Source organism: Hippoglossus stenolepis, chromosome 15 (genome assembly GCF_022539355.2).
Source record: "Hippoglossus stenolepis isolate QCI-W04-F060 chromosome 15, HSTE1.2, whole genome shotgun sequence".
Lineage (NCBI taxonomy): Eukaryota > Metazoa > Chordata > Actinopteri > Pleuronectiformes > Pleuronectidae > Hippoglossus > Hippoglossus stenolepis.
The window spans coordinates 10764874-10783554 of record NC_061497.1 but is presented as its reverse complement, the minus strand read 5'-3'; the positions used below and the strand labels follow the sequence as shown (position 1 = coordinate 10783554).

Genomic DNA, 18681 nt, shown 5'->3' with positions numbered 1-18681 from the left:
AGATGAAGCCCTATTACCGATAGAACATGTGATTTTTAGCAAATCTATACAATATATGTATTGGAGTGAAACATTACCATAGGGTACTCCATCTTCTGTAATAGCTGGTATCACAGCTTGTTTCTGATTGTAAGATACCAGTATTGATCCATCCATTCGTCCATTTAATTAGATGTAGTTATGCCCTATTAATGTTAGTGCATATGTAAAAGGTGTGATCAGTTATACTTGTGTTTATAATTAGCATAGACCTTATTTACTTGACTCATTGACTAATGACTTACTGTATTGTAAGTAAATCAGAAAATTTGTAATAAGCTTCTCCCAAACAGCAGCTCCAGAAGCAACACATAAGAAGTATTAAATGCGGGTCAGTGTCTTGATCTGTGTTGTTGTCTGTGCTGCAGGGCTTGCAGCATCACCGCGAGGGGTCAGGATGTTCATTGTTGAATATGAGAAGACATATATTAAACTGCAGGAAACTACTGCACTAGAGAAATTTAAAAATAACATTTTGAGTTGACTGTCAAATATCTTCGTGAGCTACCGCTATAACTACAAAATGAACACATTCATACAATTGACTTGACCTTGGTGGGTGTACTGCTGAGGGCCCATGGAAGTGCAGAGTTTAGTTTTTTCGATGAGTAGTTGTCAGATAGAACAGGGGTAGAGCATCCATGTAACCTACACCATTGATTTCAACAAGGTTGGATCGCAAAACTGGCTGCGCCCAGTCAATGCAAGCTGCAGCTACAAAAAAAATTACCTTAGCTCTTCAAATTGGAACTGGCGTATCACAGCAGTGCAACATGCACGCTCACTTGAAAGGAAAAAGCTCTTTGTTTTAGACATAGCAACAGCAAGACACCACAGTTTTGTTCACTTTTCATTCCCACCCAAGCGTGATATATTATAATTAATAATAGTAGTTTATACACTGCTGCTGTTGTGGCAACTAAACATTGAACCATGCTTCTTCTAATGTTGTTATTTGGCCATCTTTAATTTGAAAATGCATATCAATATTCAGGCACTTGTTTAATTGTTTTTAGTCAGAACCACCCAGGCGTAATGCTGAGGGAGGTTTTGATAGTTTTTGTGTTTGTACTGCTATGTGTGTAGCAGTTCTGCTTGCTAGGTTTCTCAAATATAAATTTTGTGTGCGTGTACCTTTCTAGGTTTTTACGTGTGCAAGTCAAGATCTAATTAATGTAGATTGAGGTTGTTTCTGCCATTGACACTGAGGCTATAATGAAATTACCGGCGCTGCCCCGGCTTAGAGGAGCAGTTATATTCAATTACTGGTTGGCTAACCTAACGACTTTATAGCAGTTGCTGAACTTATCTCAAAGTTTTTATCTCATTACATACTCGGGCAGTTGTGCTGTCCAAGCTACTATTTGCATATGACTGTCATCTGAGAATATAAAACTAAAGTGAAGCTGAGAGGCTGTGTGGAGAGTGTGGGTGATGTATGTTACTGTGCATCCTCATGCCCCTGATAAAATAGAAATAGATTCTTGGTTTCTAAACTGAACGTTCCAAACATCGGCTCTCAAACAGATCAAGGCTCAGTTTTATGAAGCTTCCAGTAGTAAGCAATGTCTTCTTCCTTCTGTTTTCACTGATTTTGGACGTTTTTTTCTGTCTCTTTTGATTTGTAGGTTGAATGTGTTTTCCTCCAGCTTGGACACCATGAGTACCATCTCACCGACAGACTTTGACAGCTTGGAGATCCAGCAGCAGTATAATGACATCAACAACCGCTGGGATCTGGCAGCAGAGACTGACTGGGATAATGAGAACAGTTCAGCACGCCTCTTTGAGCGCTCGCGAATCAAGGCTCTCGCAGGTATGCTACACTTTAGGCCACACCAAAGCACAGTGCCTGCATGAAGTCATCATGCACCTACTGCATGTGTGAGCTGATGACAGACAAATGTGTGAAGAAGTGTTTTTTTTTTTCTTCTGTCAGATTAGCAACATGTATAGATTCATTAGTAACCATATCTTCTCTACACTTGCTTTGCTGACGTGCAGGATATGATGACAAAGTCTATAAGTCAATATGGAAATGGTCAGCTAGAAATGTTTTAATGTCCGGCTGTCCAGACAGCTAGTGCTTATGGAAAACTGCTAGGAGGGGCTCTATAAACGGAGGTACAGAAAGTCATCAGTCTAGGAGCAAAAAGGCTAGAAATTATGCATAATTTAACACTAGCAAAACTAGACGGTATACACACCACTCAATCACAACATCTGTGTATGAACTTTCTAGTTTCTTGAGCGACATCTGTAGTTATTGGTGGTTACATCAAATGCATTCTAATACTACATGTCACAAATTTTCATGGGCAGAAAAACACTCATGTCATGTTAATAAAGAACTCAGAGAAGAATTGACCTTTTTTTTCATCATTCAGTGAGCAACCAAGATCTGATTTAATGCTGCACACAGCATAAATCAGCAAACAGCAGTGCACAATGAAAAGAGAGTGTTACCTCGCTGAGATATTAGGGGTGTGCAGCCTGTCGCCTGCAGCTCTTCATCTAACAGTTCACTGTGGCTGCTCCTTCTTGTTACTCCCTGTAATATTTCAAAATGTTCCAATGAAAATTCTCGTCATCTTGATTTGTAAATGCTTTTTTGATAAACGATAGCAATGCTAAGTGAATTTTGAAGCTGCAGTAGTTAGAAAAATTCAGTTTGCATTAACAGTAATCTCAAAAGGCATTGGCTGTCATTTGACGACAATTTAGCATTCTGCATTCATATGCAGATATCTTTTCATAGATGTTACATTAGCATTAACATAACAAAATTCTATATCCGGGAATGTCACTACAGACTCTCAGTTTGTGATACTGAATATATACAGTGTGTGTATATATATATATATATATATATATATATATATATAATATATAAATATTACATTACTTTCATCAGAAGATAATGTAAATATTATATATATATAATCCAATTATAACATTGTCTTGTGTTTTGTCTGATATGGTAACTTGTTTTAAAACATTTTTAAAAATGTGACATGACAAAGAGACCACATTCACAGACAGAATCACTGACTAACTGCAATATGCATAAATCTAATTAGGTTCTGTAGACTAAGGAACAAACTTTAATTGATTCTTTCCCAAAGGCAAATTTTTTTATAGGGCAAGACAGAAATACCTCCAAAAGGAGGACATAGCCAGGGAGCTGTTAAGTCAATCCACCAAAGAGCAATAAGCATTGATGCAATAAGGAAGACTATGCCTCAGGGCTAGGTGTGGTGAAAATCCTCCATCAATGGGACACAACCCAGAAGATTAACAGTGTTATTTTAATAATGTCTGTCTGTTCTCTTCAGTCTTCCCATTTAATGATTATTGAAAAAAAATAAAACATGACATGAAAATTTGCTGGAGCCTCTTGCATTGCTGTGCCAAGGCTGGTGTCTTACCGAAATGAATGAGAAGGCTCTATATTCGGATATAATGCTAATGTCTGTCTGAATATGGCTTTATTCTCTTCCTTCATCACCTTCCCTTGACAGTCTTGACACCCTTCCAAACTATAGATGTTTAAGTGCATGTCTGGCTGGCCTGTCTTGTTGGAGACACCAAATAAGATGACCCAGGTGAAAATCCTGCTTGCTGTATTTGTTGTTTAGTACTTACAGACATGTAGTTCTGAAAGGAATTATATCTTCCATTTTTTTCCTGTCATAAAGCAACAAAAAATACAATTTGCTGAATTTTTTTGCAATTTTATATAAGCTCTTTCTTCTAGTTTACAATGGCAAATTATTGTCAGATTGAATTGCAACAAATACTTAGGGCCCAATGGTTCTTCCCTGAATCTTATTGTGGCCAATTTGTCTAGACACATATTGATTTGTCTTGTAAGGAAGAGATGAACCCCCCCTATTAATAGTCTTAAGAAGTTTAATTATCATGGAGAATTCAGCAGAGGGGAGCAAGAGGCAGACAGGCACCAAAACACACACAGTCATGCACACAAAGTAAAAACCACATGCTCTGATTATCTTTGAGCATGGTGGTAGTCAAAGTTAAGATAAGCCTCATTTTACTTACAAATACAGCCTGACTCATTTCCTCATGCTAAAAGAAAACACACGTATTTTTTTTTCTTTTTGCTTGTATTCGTTGTAGTGAATTTAAAGATTGTGTTAATTTTGCTGTCATGTAAAGAAAGCAGCAGAGGGCAGTAAAACTTTGTGTTCGAGTAGATTTGAGTTTATGTGTGTGTGTGTGGGTGTGTGTGTGTGTGTGTATCCTCCTGTGTGAATACTTGTGATACCATCTCTGTTTAACAAGTTTAGACTTGACGTTCACATTCTTTGACATGTTGTAGCAGCTATTTGCCCCCAGGCCCATCTTTTTAAACTGATCCCCAAATGTCAAGACCTTCTGCATTCTATAGGCAGCTACTTTCTTACGCATCTTTCTGATGTTCTCATTCAGTGACACTGCCTCTCTGTAATATGATTTCCTCATTTCCTGCTTCACACCTTCACACTGCAGTTTTTGCAGTGCACCACTTGATACAGCGCAGAAAGAGCCTCCCCTGTGTTAAGATCATTGTAATTTGCTTAGATAACCACTTATCTACTCGTCTGTACTGTGGAGGTTGCACGGCAAACTACGCAAATTTGCCTTTAGAAACGGCTTGCTTAAAACAAACAGTTACACAAATGTACTGTGTAAGTTTCCAGAGTAGGAAAGAGCATAGTTTTGTACTTTGAAAAGCATCTTTTCACTTTTATTTACACTAGTAATCTTCACATCATTGGCATAGATGTGACAAATCAGTTAAGAAACCACAAATTAATATACACATATATGATGTGTACATGATATTATTTAAGAAACAACACAGAAGCACGAATAATATCATATCAATTAATTCTCACGTTTTGAAATAGTGTTATTAACACTCAAGTGATTTTGGGGATTCTATTAAGAAGTCCGCCCTTCCGACCTCCCTCAGGTCTGGAGAAGGGGTGGTGCTGTAGGATGGATATAATTAACGTGCTCAGCAATAGATCATGCCTTTCTGGCAGTGCTTAGACTTCCAGCAGCTCCTATCTTTTCCTCTTTCTTGTCAGACCATCATAAATTATCATTAATTCCAGTTTGCTCAATGCAAATAAACCCCCTTTGGCAGCCTTTCTCGCGGTTTGTTTTCATATTTCACAAGCTTCATTAAATCACAGTTAATCCTACCCAGTGTGTTTATTTATTAGTATATCTGAATGACTGATGGGTTTTAAAGGGAGGAAACTCCCCTAACATAACATGTTAAGATGCATATACCAGACACACAAACTTGCCATCACAGCTGCCTCTCGTGTTAATTCGAATTGCAATGTTTGGTACATGCCCATTGGGATCTTAAATGACCATTACTGGGATTTACTAGTTCTCCCTCTGCATGTGATCACAGCGTAGCCTCTGCTCCTCAGAAGGAAGCCTGTTCTCTTTGGATCTCATTAGTCCAGTTCCCCTTTATAAACATCCAGTCACAGAAGGCCCGGGGCATTTGGTCATCTAATGAGACCCATCCAGATGCTCCTAGCTCATCAGCAAATACAGAGATCAAGCGCAGAACCAGGCCTTTTAACTACTGGACCCTGATCAGACGGACTATCCACTTGCAAGAAAGGCTGTGACCTTAGACCTCTGTGTTTACAGTGTTGTGTAATTTTGGCACATACAGGCATTTGGTAAATATCTGCCTAAGTACCTCTTCCCACTCTTTAATGCTTTTATTGTATTTTTTCAATTTCTCTCTGTGTCGATCTATAACTGTTGCGGGACCTTGTGAGGTACGGATTAGTGGGATTGTTCTGACTTTAATGAAACACTTCTGACATGTTTCTATACTTCTTTTTAAGGTGGTTAAATACATTGTTCTACAAATAGGTACAAATATTTGGCAGTTTTGAAGTCCAAGCATAACTGAAACTACATGTTCATTTTACTCCAGTGTTTGCAAAAATCGAAACTAAATCCATTATTTCTTCAACAAGAGGTGCCAGGCATCATTTTTATATTTGTCCCCAATGTTGTAAAATGTGTTGATATAGTATAGGTCCATTATTCTTACTGACTCACTTCTTTATACCCCCCATCACTGCTTATAACACGCTTCCTTTCATACAGACATGCAGGTTCACACTTTCAAATCTTGTTGAGACAGGAAAGAGCTTTTTGTGTTGAGACTTTCTCAACAACTTCCTTCCTGTCTTAAACATCTTATGATATGGCAGACCGCCCTAACAGAAGAGGGGAGATCAAACATTGTCTTAGCGAGCGATAGGAATAAAAGGGAACCACACAGCGAGACAAGAGGATAAGACGTCACAATCTTACAGGGACTTTCGTGATGCACCTATTTGGCAAGCCACACCCCGCTGCTCCTTGGAATTAAGGTGGAGTTTAATAATCCTGCCTCAAGCTACACTGAGCAAAGAATTCTAATGGTTTAGTCCACCTCTACACCTCCTCCCTCCCCTCATCCTTCCACCATGTTCTGCCTTTGTGCTCCTCCCTCAAACACACCTTATGCAAATGCCACAATTTTCAGAAGGCACAGCAGGCTTTGTTTACACAGCTATCCGACCGCAGCCAGTTAGCCTGCTCTGCTGTGCTCTGTTTCAGCAAGTGTGAGTTCAGAGTTTGGAGGGAAAGGAACTGCCACTGTTCCTATGCTCGAACCACGAGGGAGTGCAACCAAAAGATTTTACTTTGCTCAGAGGCCACAACTGTGGTGAAATTCTTCATAGGAGGAGGTGAAACCAGAGAACATTTTGTTCTTCGGTTTTGTTTGAAATGCTTCTTTGAAAACCCCAGCGCTCACTGCTGTGTTTTCATTGGACAAGGTGGGACATACAGTAGATGAAGAGAAGAACAGGCGGCAATATTTTCAAGCTTGTGTTGTGCCTAACTAAGGCACAACGCTGAGGGAATCTGGAAAAGCCACGTTTTTTTTCTTTTGGAAAACACTTTAAAGGATTTGATACATTTTAGTGGGAAAGGGTTGCTCTGCTGTGCTATGGACAACAACTCCCATTCACTTCATATCTGAGAGGAATATTTAAGAGAGAGAAAAGCGGCCATGGAGTGGGACCAGAGGGAAAGAGAGCCCTCCTTGTCCCCAGCAGCATTTGTTAATCAGGTGCAATACTCAAACATCTTGGAAGGAAGGTTTAAACAGCTGCAAGGTAAGAGTTGTACTGACCAACTTCTATTCCATTTGGTAATTTGAAATATGCTTATCTGTTATCTCTTTTTATGGTTTAAATTAGTTAAGCAAATTCATTTGAATGGACAGTTGTCCTATTGACATCTCAGACTAGAGTCTCAAGGTCTCTAGTGTGGCTTATGGAAACAGTTGTTGGTGTTTCAGGTAATTGATAAGACTGTGCTAGGTTTAGAATTGTTACCCTTTAACACATTCTGTTTTTTTTAAACAGGATATATGGCTTTTTGGCTTCTTTACAAGTGGTAGTCCTACAGCAGGTGCTTTGTGTTCTGAATGAGTCACTAAATAAAGCATTTTTCTGGCATGAGTGATTATCTGTGAGAGCTTGAAAAGACTCCTATTTATCTTCTTATTAATTACTATTTCAGAGCATAATGTAGAGGGTATCAAGTAGAGTTGTAGTAGATATACACAGTAGGCTTCAGCTCAGCTCTAAGGCAGGCAAGCAGTATGGCCACTGATCACTTGGGCCACCTGTCCTTTCTTATCTTATTACGATGCATGGCTCTGTCTTTGACCAAAGCCTGTTAGGTCTGTGAGGTCTTGCACATAGAAATCACACAGGCCACTGGTTGTGACTTAGGATTTTAGAAATAATGTGAAAGTTTTGACATGGTCAGTGTTACAACAACATCACAAAATGTTATGCTAAACTTTCATTACTAATTTAATCAAACCTGTAACTCCCAAGTACTTAACTAACATCTGGGAATGCTTGTGATAAAAAAACTATTTTCTGATTACCATTTGTACCTTGTAAGAATTCTTGCATCATTCTGTGGCTTGTTCCTGTGAGCTTTACAAATCGTACTCACAGGCCATGTGGTAAAGAATCTCCAGTAGCAGTGTGTACGTGCAATAGTATGTGAAACTGTCAGTCAGTGGTGTGCAAGAAGTTCACAGTTTTGCTAGTTTCCTGTCCCTCCCTGGTTGCTGTCTGGTATGGAGAGCTGTCTTTGAGTTTACTTGAGGGGCAAGTCTACTCTTTCTGCATGTTTGACATTCTTTTAGTGAACCAACAATATTTCGCCTCCCATATTAGATAATATCTTCATGGCCATTGAAGAAGACTGTTCTCCTGATGGGACATGTATGTGTGCATATGTATTTACATATGTCTGTGCAGTCCTATCTAAATAAAAAAATGTGTACACCTCCACCCTGACAGCACTGGTGCTCTTGACTGGAGATAAGACCCATGGAAAAGATTTCATCTTTTACCTCAAAGAAAGTACAAGATTTACAACATTGTCAGAGTCAACTGTGAAGTACAGAGAAACAAAGGGTACACACCTACGCGTCTTTTTCAACTTGCCAGGCAGGAAAACCTTAAACTTGCAGTGTAATTTTGGGGGGCAGTGATCAACAACCACATTTTTGCTGACAGGATTTATTCACACTTCCCTAAGAATATTGTGAAATGGAGCTATTTAAGAATATCTAAGATTTAGGATTAGTATGTCTGATACATATACTTTACTTATTTTATGTTCTTTGGTGGTTATCTGTGCCTGGTAATGCTAGATGAAGTTTGCTGTAAATATACTCACACGCTCACATACTCAGACACACAAACACATTTTGGCAACACCCAGTTGTATTTCCAGTTTGACTACCCCCGAGGCTCAGTCTTTATGTTACTCCCTGCCTCCCCGTGTTAAATCATGAAGTCTGCTCAAACGATTAATTAGAAGATCTGACATGTTTGGCCTGATTATACAACTGCTTCACACAAATGGAAGCATTCCCAACATGGCTTTCTTCATGGTGGAGAGGAGGCCATGTGACTCAGGTTCCATGAAGTCGTTTAATGTCATCCCAGATCCTGTTCTTATGTTTACCGTGTATAATCCTGATTTGACTTGACTTTCGTATGAATATGAAAAGATTCATGTGTGTTTGCATTACCGCCACCAAGTAGGTAATGTTTTCATCTTTGTCTATTTATAAGCAGGATTACGCAAAAACTACTGGATGTATTACCACAAAACTTTGTTGAATGATGTGGTATGAGTCAGAGAAGAACCCATTAACCTATTTTAGTGCTGCTTCAGATCAGAGGGCAGATCCATGAATTTCTTTTTCACTTTGGTCAACATTTTCTTTAATTTATCAGAATAATTAATGGATCTTGATGAAGAAAAAAAACAGGCCTGTATGGGACTGATATATGAGTGTGTGCAATTTTGTGCAGAACCTAATAATAATCTGGATCTAGTTAATAGAAATGTGGGGCCTTGGTGTAGGTATGCACTCTACTGAGTGTCTTTCTATTTTGAAATATTTGTCAACTTATATGCAATCATTGATTCACAAAATGTCTGTTTTGGGAAAAACTTACCTGAGCTATAAAGTATTCTTAATTCATTTAATTTTGAACATTTTAAGATCTTAACAACGAAATGTAATGGCTGGAAATGGTTGAAGATTTTCAGGTGCTATAAAAGTCTAACACCAGCACTAAACCCATTTAGCATTATCTGACTCTCTGGTAAGTGATATCTAACCAGTAAACAATGAACTGAGTAACTAAATAACTTTGGCCAAGGGAGACCGGATTAATGAAAGACTGGGCTGCAGCGAAGTTTAAGTGAGAGGGAAAAAAACTTTAATCTTTTTTCCATGGAACAATTTTTAATAAAAGAGGGAGAGTTGCTGTTTTTTAAAAGCTTTTTTCCCAGCCCATCCCAGCATTATTCTTTGCACCATTAAATCCCCTCCCTAGTATTTTCTTAAGGCACAAATCACTCTTACAGTGTCTGTTGCCTGTATTATCTAATTGACAAATGCCTTCGGCCTATATCTCACGTTATTGATCTCTGTGCCAAGATACCGGCATGATGTCTGTGATGTTGCAGTCCAGAGATAGATAGAATGTGAGTTTAGTGTGGTGCAGGGTCCCTGTTCAAAGGGTCACTGTCCCATTTACCTGGCCCCTCTGAGTTACTGCTGTGGACTTTCGACCGTCAGGCTCTAGCAGGGTGGCTTTATTCAGACAGAGAGGACTTTGACACTATCAGTATTTTTTTTTACAAACACTGGAAAAAGTGAGTTTCACACTGTTGTGTCTAGTTGTGTATAATCAATCTACTTTTTCATTCAGTGTCACATTGTGGGTCAAGTTTCAAGTCTTGAAATTGTATATCCTAAATTGATATTTCCAACAGCTCTGACTTTAGTGCCCTCCAGCTGCAAGCCAGAGAGAGTCACATTACCTTGGTCAGGGTTTGCCATATGTACACACACACACAAAACACACCCATGCACACACATGTAGGCGCACATGCACGATGCTTTGTTTGTACAGTTTAACTAATATTGACAGTTTCCTACTTGGGAGGGCAACAAGAAAGTGCCATCTCTGAGGCATCAGGACAATTACTGTCTTGTTGACATTTCACACCCTTCCTGTGTCCAGATGTTATGGCTGAGAGGTGCCTCTTTCTGTCTCCTTTCTCATGGGATTGGCCTTGGCCAGTCCTCCTCTTCCCTATCCTCCCCCGTTATCAGTTGCCGCTGCAGATGGCACAAAGAGGCATGAATTCTCAGTAAGAACAAACCTGTGAGAGTTGGGCAAAAAACACAATGTGTTTCTCTACTGGTGACCTCAAACCGTTAAATGTGTAAAAATAAGTTACGCCACAGCGGTTTTTACCACAGCCCTAATTTCAAAGTTATAAGCAAAGGAAAGGCTGTTGCGCTTTTATAGGGAGAGAAATGTCAAAGCGTGTGTTCATCTATATTTGCCATATTGCTCAATTTGCATCATACACATTACTTGCTCACTGTTTATTTGAATATCATAAATTAATTGGTCTAATGATAAGCAGGGATGAAGGCTACAGCTCTGTTGTGGGTAGCACTGGGTTAGATGAGTGAAATATTATTTTTACTCAATAACTTGTTTTTTCTAAATTGTCGCTTACTTCCTAGTACAGTAATTGATGCACACATTGACTTCAAGATGTAGTAGTTATAATCTTGATTTGAATTAATACACAAACTTATACAGGCTAATATATAAACTAAAATTGTCTTACGCGTGTTCTATTGCTCCTCCTAATTGAAGGTTACTTGTGTAGATGCCCTTCTGACCCATAAAGGAAATGTCTTAATGTGTGATTCTGTCTTTTTGTACAGATCTAGACATTTACAGATAGAGGAGTTGGACATTTTTTTGAGTCAAGCCATTCATTTTATTCCACCTGTTGCTGAAGATTTACTTACAAATAACTCCTCAAACAGCCTGCCCTCATTTTTTACATTGCTCAGCTCACAATGTGTATTAATTGAAGGATATGTCCATAGGTGACTCTCCGATCAAACCTCTCATAGGTGTCAATAAAAATGACAACTATGCACCACAAAGCTGAGAAGCTGCTATGGACTGTCTGATGTTTTTATTGTTTTCTCTGCACTGTATTCAAGATGCACAAGTATTCCTTTAATGAGTGCCTAGGATGTACTCTGTAATCTCAGAAAGGAACAGACAGTTTGGAAGGTGCTGATGGTTGAGAAATTGATTCTTAATCCATACTTTTTAGCTTTATTTGGAAGAATTCCTGGTAACTATATGACAATGAACTGTCTGATAGCTGCATTAAAAAAAACTATTGCAGGTTCATAGGTTCTCAGTTAAATCTCAAGTAATATTCTTCTATATTTTGACTTTTCAAAATATGTATCGTTTCACATCTGTCAAGTCGAGCACATATACAAGTATCAAACCAAAATGTCCATTTTACACACTAGATATATACACACATCTCACAATGTGGTTTTTAGGTCACTTGCTTCATGTTTACAACATCACATTGATGCTTAATTTGTTCTGTAAAAGCTGTTATTCAAAACAAGTTTCACACTCATTTGAAAGAAGTTAAACTCCCATTGCTGAGTGCCTTTCCCTGTGCCCTTTGGCACAATACCATAATCTTGTCTGTGTGGGAATGTCCAAGAGAAGGTCATTAAAGCTGATTAAAGGAAATAGACTAAGGGAAGTAGTTTACTCATTCTTTCTGAGCTCAGGGTGACCAGAGTCATAGGCCCAGGGTGGGTGAGAGACAGAATATCAAAAGCATATGGAGTCAAGGGTGTTTGCTAGCTACAAAGGGAACCAGTAATGACCAGGGACTTGACCTGAGCAGGAAATGACACAAGATGAAGTTGTTAGCAACTCTGAGTGAACAGTCTTTGCTGAATCCAAGCCAATACTGCTATTGACCTTTTCTATCTCTCTTCTGAAAGCGTGGTACATATTTGCGAATACATAAATGCTAACAATATTTCAGCAAATTGAAAAGTTGAGACTAAATCTGCAATATTAATTTGTTGCCAAATGTAAGAAGTGCTTACTATGATAAACTATTTGTGAATGGAGTCTCTTGCCCCCTGATGATGTGAGGCCAATGGGAGCCAAAAGTGCAGTGTCATGCCACACAGCAGAGGGATGCAGGAGTCATTGAGAAAACACTGAGCATTCATTAACGAGAACCGGGAGAGAAACTCAGTCTGTCTGTGTCTAGTCTTTCGCCACAGAGGAGTTTTTAAGACTGGCGTTGACTTTTGCTCTTTATTCAAAAGAAATTACCACCACACTTATCTTTGTCTCTGTGATGGATAAACAAACGACAGGGCATGATCACTGGGTAGAGACAGCAGTGGTGACATCTTGTACCAGGCCAATGTCTGTTGTGTACACAGCAACACACGCCAACACGGAGACTGAAATGTACAGGTCAATAAAGCTTCACTACTATCCAAACATTGTGAACAATGAACATCACAGGCATAATCTTCAATTAGTTGTGATCAATGATCTGCAGAGTTAATTAAATCCCTTTGGGTTGAATCCTATAGCTTCCAACCAGCTTTTGGCAGTATTGGATATTTAGAACATTCTGTATTTGTATAGCAATCAAGAAAATGTGTCATCAATGACCATAAACTTTGCATGCTGGCAGCTAGAAAGACTTTATCATGACAAATGGTGTCTTGCTGTCTGAAGGACACGGCCTTTTCTTAAGGTCATCCCACTGTGTGTTAGCTCGACTCCTTCTGCAGACAACTGCCTCAGTTACATAGCATACTGTCTGAAACTGGTAAGATGACAGGACACTTTATAGAAAATTAATTAAAAGAAATAACACGATATAAACTACAGATCAAAACAGCAAAGACTCATTACTAGCCATAACCTTATTTATTAGTATTTCATTGCATCAGTGACGTCTGTTCACTCGTTAATTCATTTACTGAACCATGATGTAACTCGACTTGATCTTCCCATCAGTCAACACTTGTTCATGTAACAATAAATGACCTGCTTAATACTAAATGTGAACCATGAACTCAGGACATGGTACAGCTGATTACAGACTTTTATTAAACTGCACACGTGCTGTTCTGATGCTCTCTTTAGGTGTGTGATTCGATGTTAGTATTGTATCCTTCTCCATTGTATCTTCAAACACGATCTTAGCCCCCATGTGCCACGCAGACAGGATTAAGTCTGGCAGCATATTTGCTCATATTACGTGCACATAATCAGTCAGTATCAGCACTGTCTGAGTTTGTTTGGGGTTAAATACAAAATCAGTTGTGAGTTCAGTACACAGTGGAAAGGACAAGGCCCCACTCTACAGTCCATGTCCTGACATATACTTAAAGCTTACTACCAGTGACAAACATGTTCAAAGTGACTGGACATGCCCAAATAGTTTTGGAAACCCTCAATGGTGCCTCTAACCACTAGTTCTGATATACTATTAGAAACCATTAGAAAAACGTGGCACCAAAAATTGGAATCACTTGTTATTCCTCTCAAGGAGGAGAGGTAGATCTCCTGTATGGTCGGGGAATTTTTTTAATTCTTTATTTTATAATAACTATTTATTTGAATGCACTACAAAGTAATCTTGTTGTGCAGTTGTAATTGTAGAGAAAGTATCTTAAACTAGATAATTTAATCCATGTTAGACACAGTATATACTTGCTAAGATTCATACCATTTTCCCAGCAGCCAATATCTATTTTGTGCTGATCAACGGGGATGTCAATATAAGTATATGGCAGTTGTATCGTATCTTGTTGCCTCTGACTTTGGGACAATGCATTTCAGTGTGGGAGAACTATCATTTTGAATTGTGCGTACTTAAAGACTGGTGTGTAAAGTCATTTCAGAGGGATTGTGATGACGCAAAACTAGCTAGTAATTACTAGGCTTCTTGTCTTAAGCTCATTCTGTGTTTTCCCACTCTTCTCTCTTGTCCCATATGTCATTTTAGAACAGTGTTGGCAGGCATTTTGCATGATCTGACTGTTTAGAGGAGGCTTAGTCCTGGTCCTTTTGATCTTTTCTCACCTTCCAGTCACCAGGATACTCTGTTAATAATGGCCATTTTCATAGGTTAGTAAAATGACAGATGACATTGCACGAACACAATCCACAAATGTCACATTATTAGAGAAAACCGCTGCACCAGTTCTGCCCTTATCTACTGACTCTGCGACTGACGACAAGTTTGTGTTTGCTTGCTGTAATGAGCAAACACACAAGAGACGGATATCTGTGTTTGTCTTTCTTGTGTTCTTGTTCAGTAGCCTTGTTATTAGTACATCACCAGTAGGGTAGCAGCACGTCTTCTTTAGATTCCCAGCCCACTGCCCCACTACCTTCACCTCAGTGCAGGGTGCTGTCACAACATGACCAAGCTTCAGGAGGAATGTAGGCTTCTCCACTTTACTCCACCTGCCACAGTAATCCACCTCTGCCGGTTCATTGAACAGATTCAGAAGTCCCCAAAACTCAAACATCCCCAAACAACCAGCACACAGGTATTTGTCTCTCCAACATAAAAATTTAAAAAATTAAAAAGAATTCAAATTTGTCTCATGGAAAATTCAATTATGCACAGTATCTGTTCTGAATATGGAAATTGCAATACACAACATATGTTCTTAAGATTCACACGTGTAGGTTCTTTTGCACCTTCTTATTCTTCTGTTGGTGTTGTTCTTTGACAGACAGTGTTGTTAGGAGAAAAAACAACTCAAGCAAGGAAGGGTAATCTGTTGTGCATTGATGTTTTATTTTAAGCATAGTTTCATAACAAACGCGTATGTGACTTGAGTCTTGCAGCGTTATTTTGTCAATAAGAATCTGTGTTACACAATCCTGATGCTCCTGGGAGACATTAACATCCATGTGAGCGTGTTTGTGAAACATACAATAAATAAAACAAACAATATGGAGACCTGCTTATTAATATATCATTGTACAGTTTCACTAGAGGTCAACACCTCTACAGGATACGTTTCAATACCTGAATTATATTGAGGTAGATGTTAAAACTTTATCAGTGACAGTCTTTCTTGTTTAAAAAACATTAGCAGCAGACTGCAGTTTGCTGTCACTGTATCGATTCAAGAGAGAACATCTTTAGTCATGAAACAGCGGAAGCACCTGCAGCTCGCAACAGCTTTATGTTCTGTGGTGTTACCCCACCCTAGAAGGCTTGTGTGTAATTTCACAATGTTCTTTTTTTAGCTGACAGTTGGCACAGTGGTTGATTCCACAACATACTGTCTTTGTTCACCTCAAAATACCCCATTTAAAACATACATTATAATAATAATTTCGGAAGAACTGCCATGTATTGACCTCAGGGGGTGATCTCGTTGATCTCTTTTTAAAATGACTTTATTTTACTTGCTTATCTTTAGTCTCTGTTACACAAACCACTGAGGTATTTGGTTCTTGACTTTGGGTTGAAGCTGGGTTTTCAATATTGTTGCATTTGAAATTATTACATCTTTCAAACTTGGTGTTTACTTTAGTGAAAACAAGACCTTTTGCAAACATTAAAATGTGTTTTGGTAGTAGGAACCTGATCAAATCTACCATGATATAATATTTCATAATATTATAACCTTTTATTATTACACATATTACATAATAACATGTTATGTAATATAATATATACAAATTAATAAACTGGTAGTAAGTTGAACTGAATTGGGATAAGGGTTACACATTAGGAGTTTTTAGTAATTAAATTATTGAATATTGTTCTACCTTTACATTCGTTTTTATTTGCCTGTAAGTGTTTTGTTGAACTCTTTAGTACACGGCTGTTTCTCAGATCTATTTTCTGTCTGCTTCAGGCTTGTTCTGTGTTGGCATGTGTTAGGTACTGTGCATTAAGTACAATGCTAGAAAAGTGTTTTCAAAAGGCAGGGAGACCTTGTGTCCTAGAAATAAGGTCACCTTGTTAGGTGGCGGAGCAGGATTAGCTTCTTACTCCCCTGGTCCATATGTCTGAGCTGCTGTTACAGCTTAATTTATTGTGATTCTTTTTTTAGTCCTGCTCTAATAACGTAACAACAACAGTGCTCACTAAATGTCATTGCCTCTACGCGCAATTTTGCATCGTCACTTTTCACCCCTGAACTCACATTGGCAGCGCACACATGACCAGAGCCATCAGTAAACGTTGGCGTTAAGAGTGAAAACCTCTCACTAAGCTGTCAATACAGTGACTCCTGGAGTCTTAATGGTGCAGCTTATGAACTGCTCAGGCCAAGGGCTTAAGTCCTTATGATTTACTGCTACTTGTCTGTCCTAAGATTTGATCAAAGCTGTAGACAATGGTGTTTGTATTGAGCAAAATTAATTTCCTGCAAGTATTTATTTCTCTAATAGGATAGGAACGATATTTGGACTAGAGGCATCTCAGTCCATAGAGGGAATCATGCAATGTAACTTCACCACCTCTTTTTTGCACTTTGCAGATGAGCGTGAAGCGGTTCAGAAGAAGACCTTTACCAAATGGGTGAACTCTCACTTAGGCCGAGTGACCTGTCGCATTGGTGATTTGTACACCGACCTACGCGATGGCCGTATGCTAATCCGCCTTCTGGAAGTGCTCTCAGGAGAACAGCTGGTTAGTATCACACAGAAACTACCATTCTCTGTCCCAAACCTGACCCAGGCAGCAGCGTGGCACTCACATGACCTTTTACTTCCTCTTTTTTAATTCCTGCTCCCTTTCCCCATAACTTATGTTGTAATCAATTTGTTCAACAATGTCAACATAGGTCTTCTTTCCCCACAGCCAAAGCCCACCAAGGGACGCATGCGTATCCACTGCCTGGAGAATGTTGATAAAGCCCTGCAGTTTCTCAAGGAGCAAAAAGTCCATCTAGAAAACATGGGCTCCCATGACATTGTGGACGGGAATCACCGCCTCACACTGGGTCTCATCTGGACCATTATCCTTCGCTTCCAGGTAACTTATAAAGTAGCAGAATATAGCACTGCTTATATTCTCTCTCAGCTCATCTGCCACATTTCTCCACGTCTTTCAAAGAGAAGTTTGACCGTGAGACATCTGGTCTCTGCATGTAGTCGAGTCCATCCTCAGGCAAACTCACAAAATAGGGTAAAAGAGGGTTCTGCCACTGGGATGTGATTTATGGGGCAATTTATCATGTCGTTATTTTAGTCTTGAACCTACTGTCATTCCCTTATTAATAATGTGGGATCGTCTAATAATCTTGGAATTTTGTACAATTCAGTTTGAAGTAAATTAATATTCTGCTTACAGATCCAGGACATCAGTGTGGAGACGGAAGACAACAAGGAGAAAAAGTCAGCTAAAGATGCCCTGCTACTTTGGTGCCAAATGAAAACTGCTGGGTGAGAAAGGAGAGACAGAGAGAGGGCTTAATAACAAATGATCCATACTGTCAATATGTTGAAGTGAAATATATGGTGTTGCTGATTAATCTTGCTTTGTTGATTTAATGATTAATCATTTCTGTTCTGACCTCTGCAGATATCCCAACGTCAACATCCACAACTTCACTACCAGCTGGCGAGATGGTCTGGCGTTCAATGCCATCGTGCACAAACACAGGTCACTGACTTCTTCCTGTGTGATGTGGAATGCAACCCGACCCTTTTAGGCCCATACTAGTATATTATTAACAGTATTCAATAATACTTTTAACAGGGCTCGCTTTTCAAATGAGAATTTTATCCTGCAAGACCAAACTATCCATTATCCCCCCCGCTCTTTTATCTTTATCTAATGATGAGCGCCTGTCAATTTACAATCACACTTCTATTTAGGTCTCCTCCCACTCCTCCCATCCTTCACACAGTCTGCGGTATGGCTAAAAGGATGAAAATAAAATAGGGAGTAAGATGACCTAGATCACCAAAATAATAACCCACTTATTTTCTATGAAGAGCTATGCTTGGATACTCACTTGCACACCCTGCTGGTAATAATAGCACGAACAGCTTGTGTTAAGCCAAAGGTCTACCTTCAACTTTTGTGTCAAGTAGAACAGAGAGCATTGTTCATGACAATGAATGCCTC

At 39.0% G+C, this 18681-nt stretch overlaps 1 protein-coding gene across 5 annotated transcripts in view; it reads left to right on the top strand.

Annotated features, from left to right (window-relative positions):
• The window catches only part of LOC118122151 (spectrin beta chain, non-erythrocytic 1), a 47498-nt gene that overhangs the window by 9668 nt on the left and 19149 nt on the right, over positions 1–18681 (top strand). For 3 of the 5 annotated variants that reach the window (XM_035178676.2, XM_035178675.2, XM_035178678.2), the window contains exons 2-6: positions 1668–1855; positions 17087–17238; positions 17410–17583; positions 17902–17993; positions 18133–18213. In XM_035178676.2, the coding sequence (XP_035034567.1) occupies positions 1699–1855; positions 17087–17238; positions 17410–17583; positions 17902–17993; positions 18133–18213 (656 nt within the window). In that variant the 5' untranslated portion in view covers positions 1668–1698. Of the gene's footprint in view, positions 1–1667; positions 1856–6587; positions 7254–17086; positions 17239–17409; positions 17584–17901; positions 17994–18132; positions 18214–18681 lie in introns of those variants that run through there. The other 2 variants (XM_035178679.2, XM_035178677.2) reach the window with 1 other exon arrangement.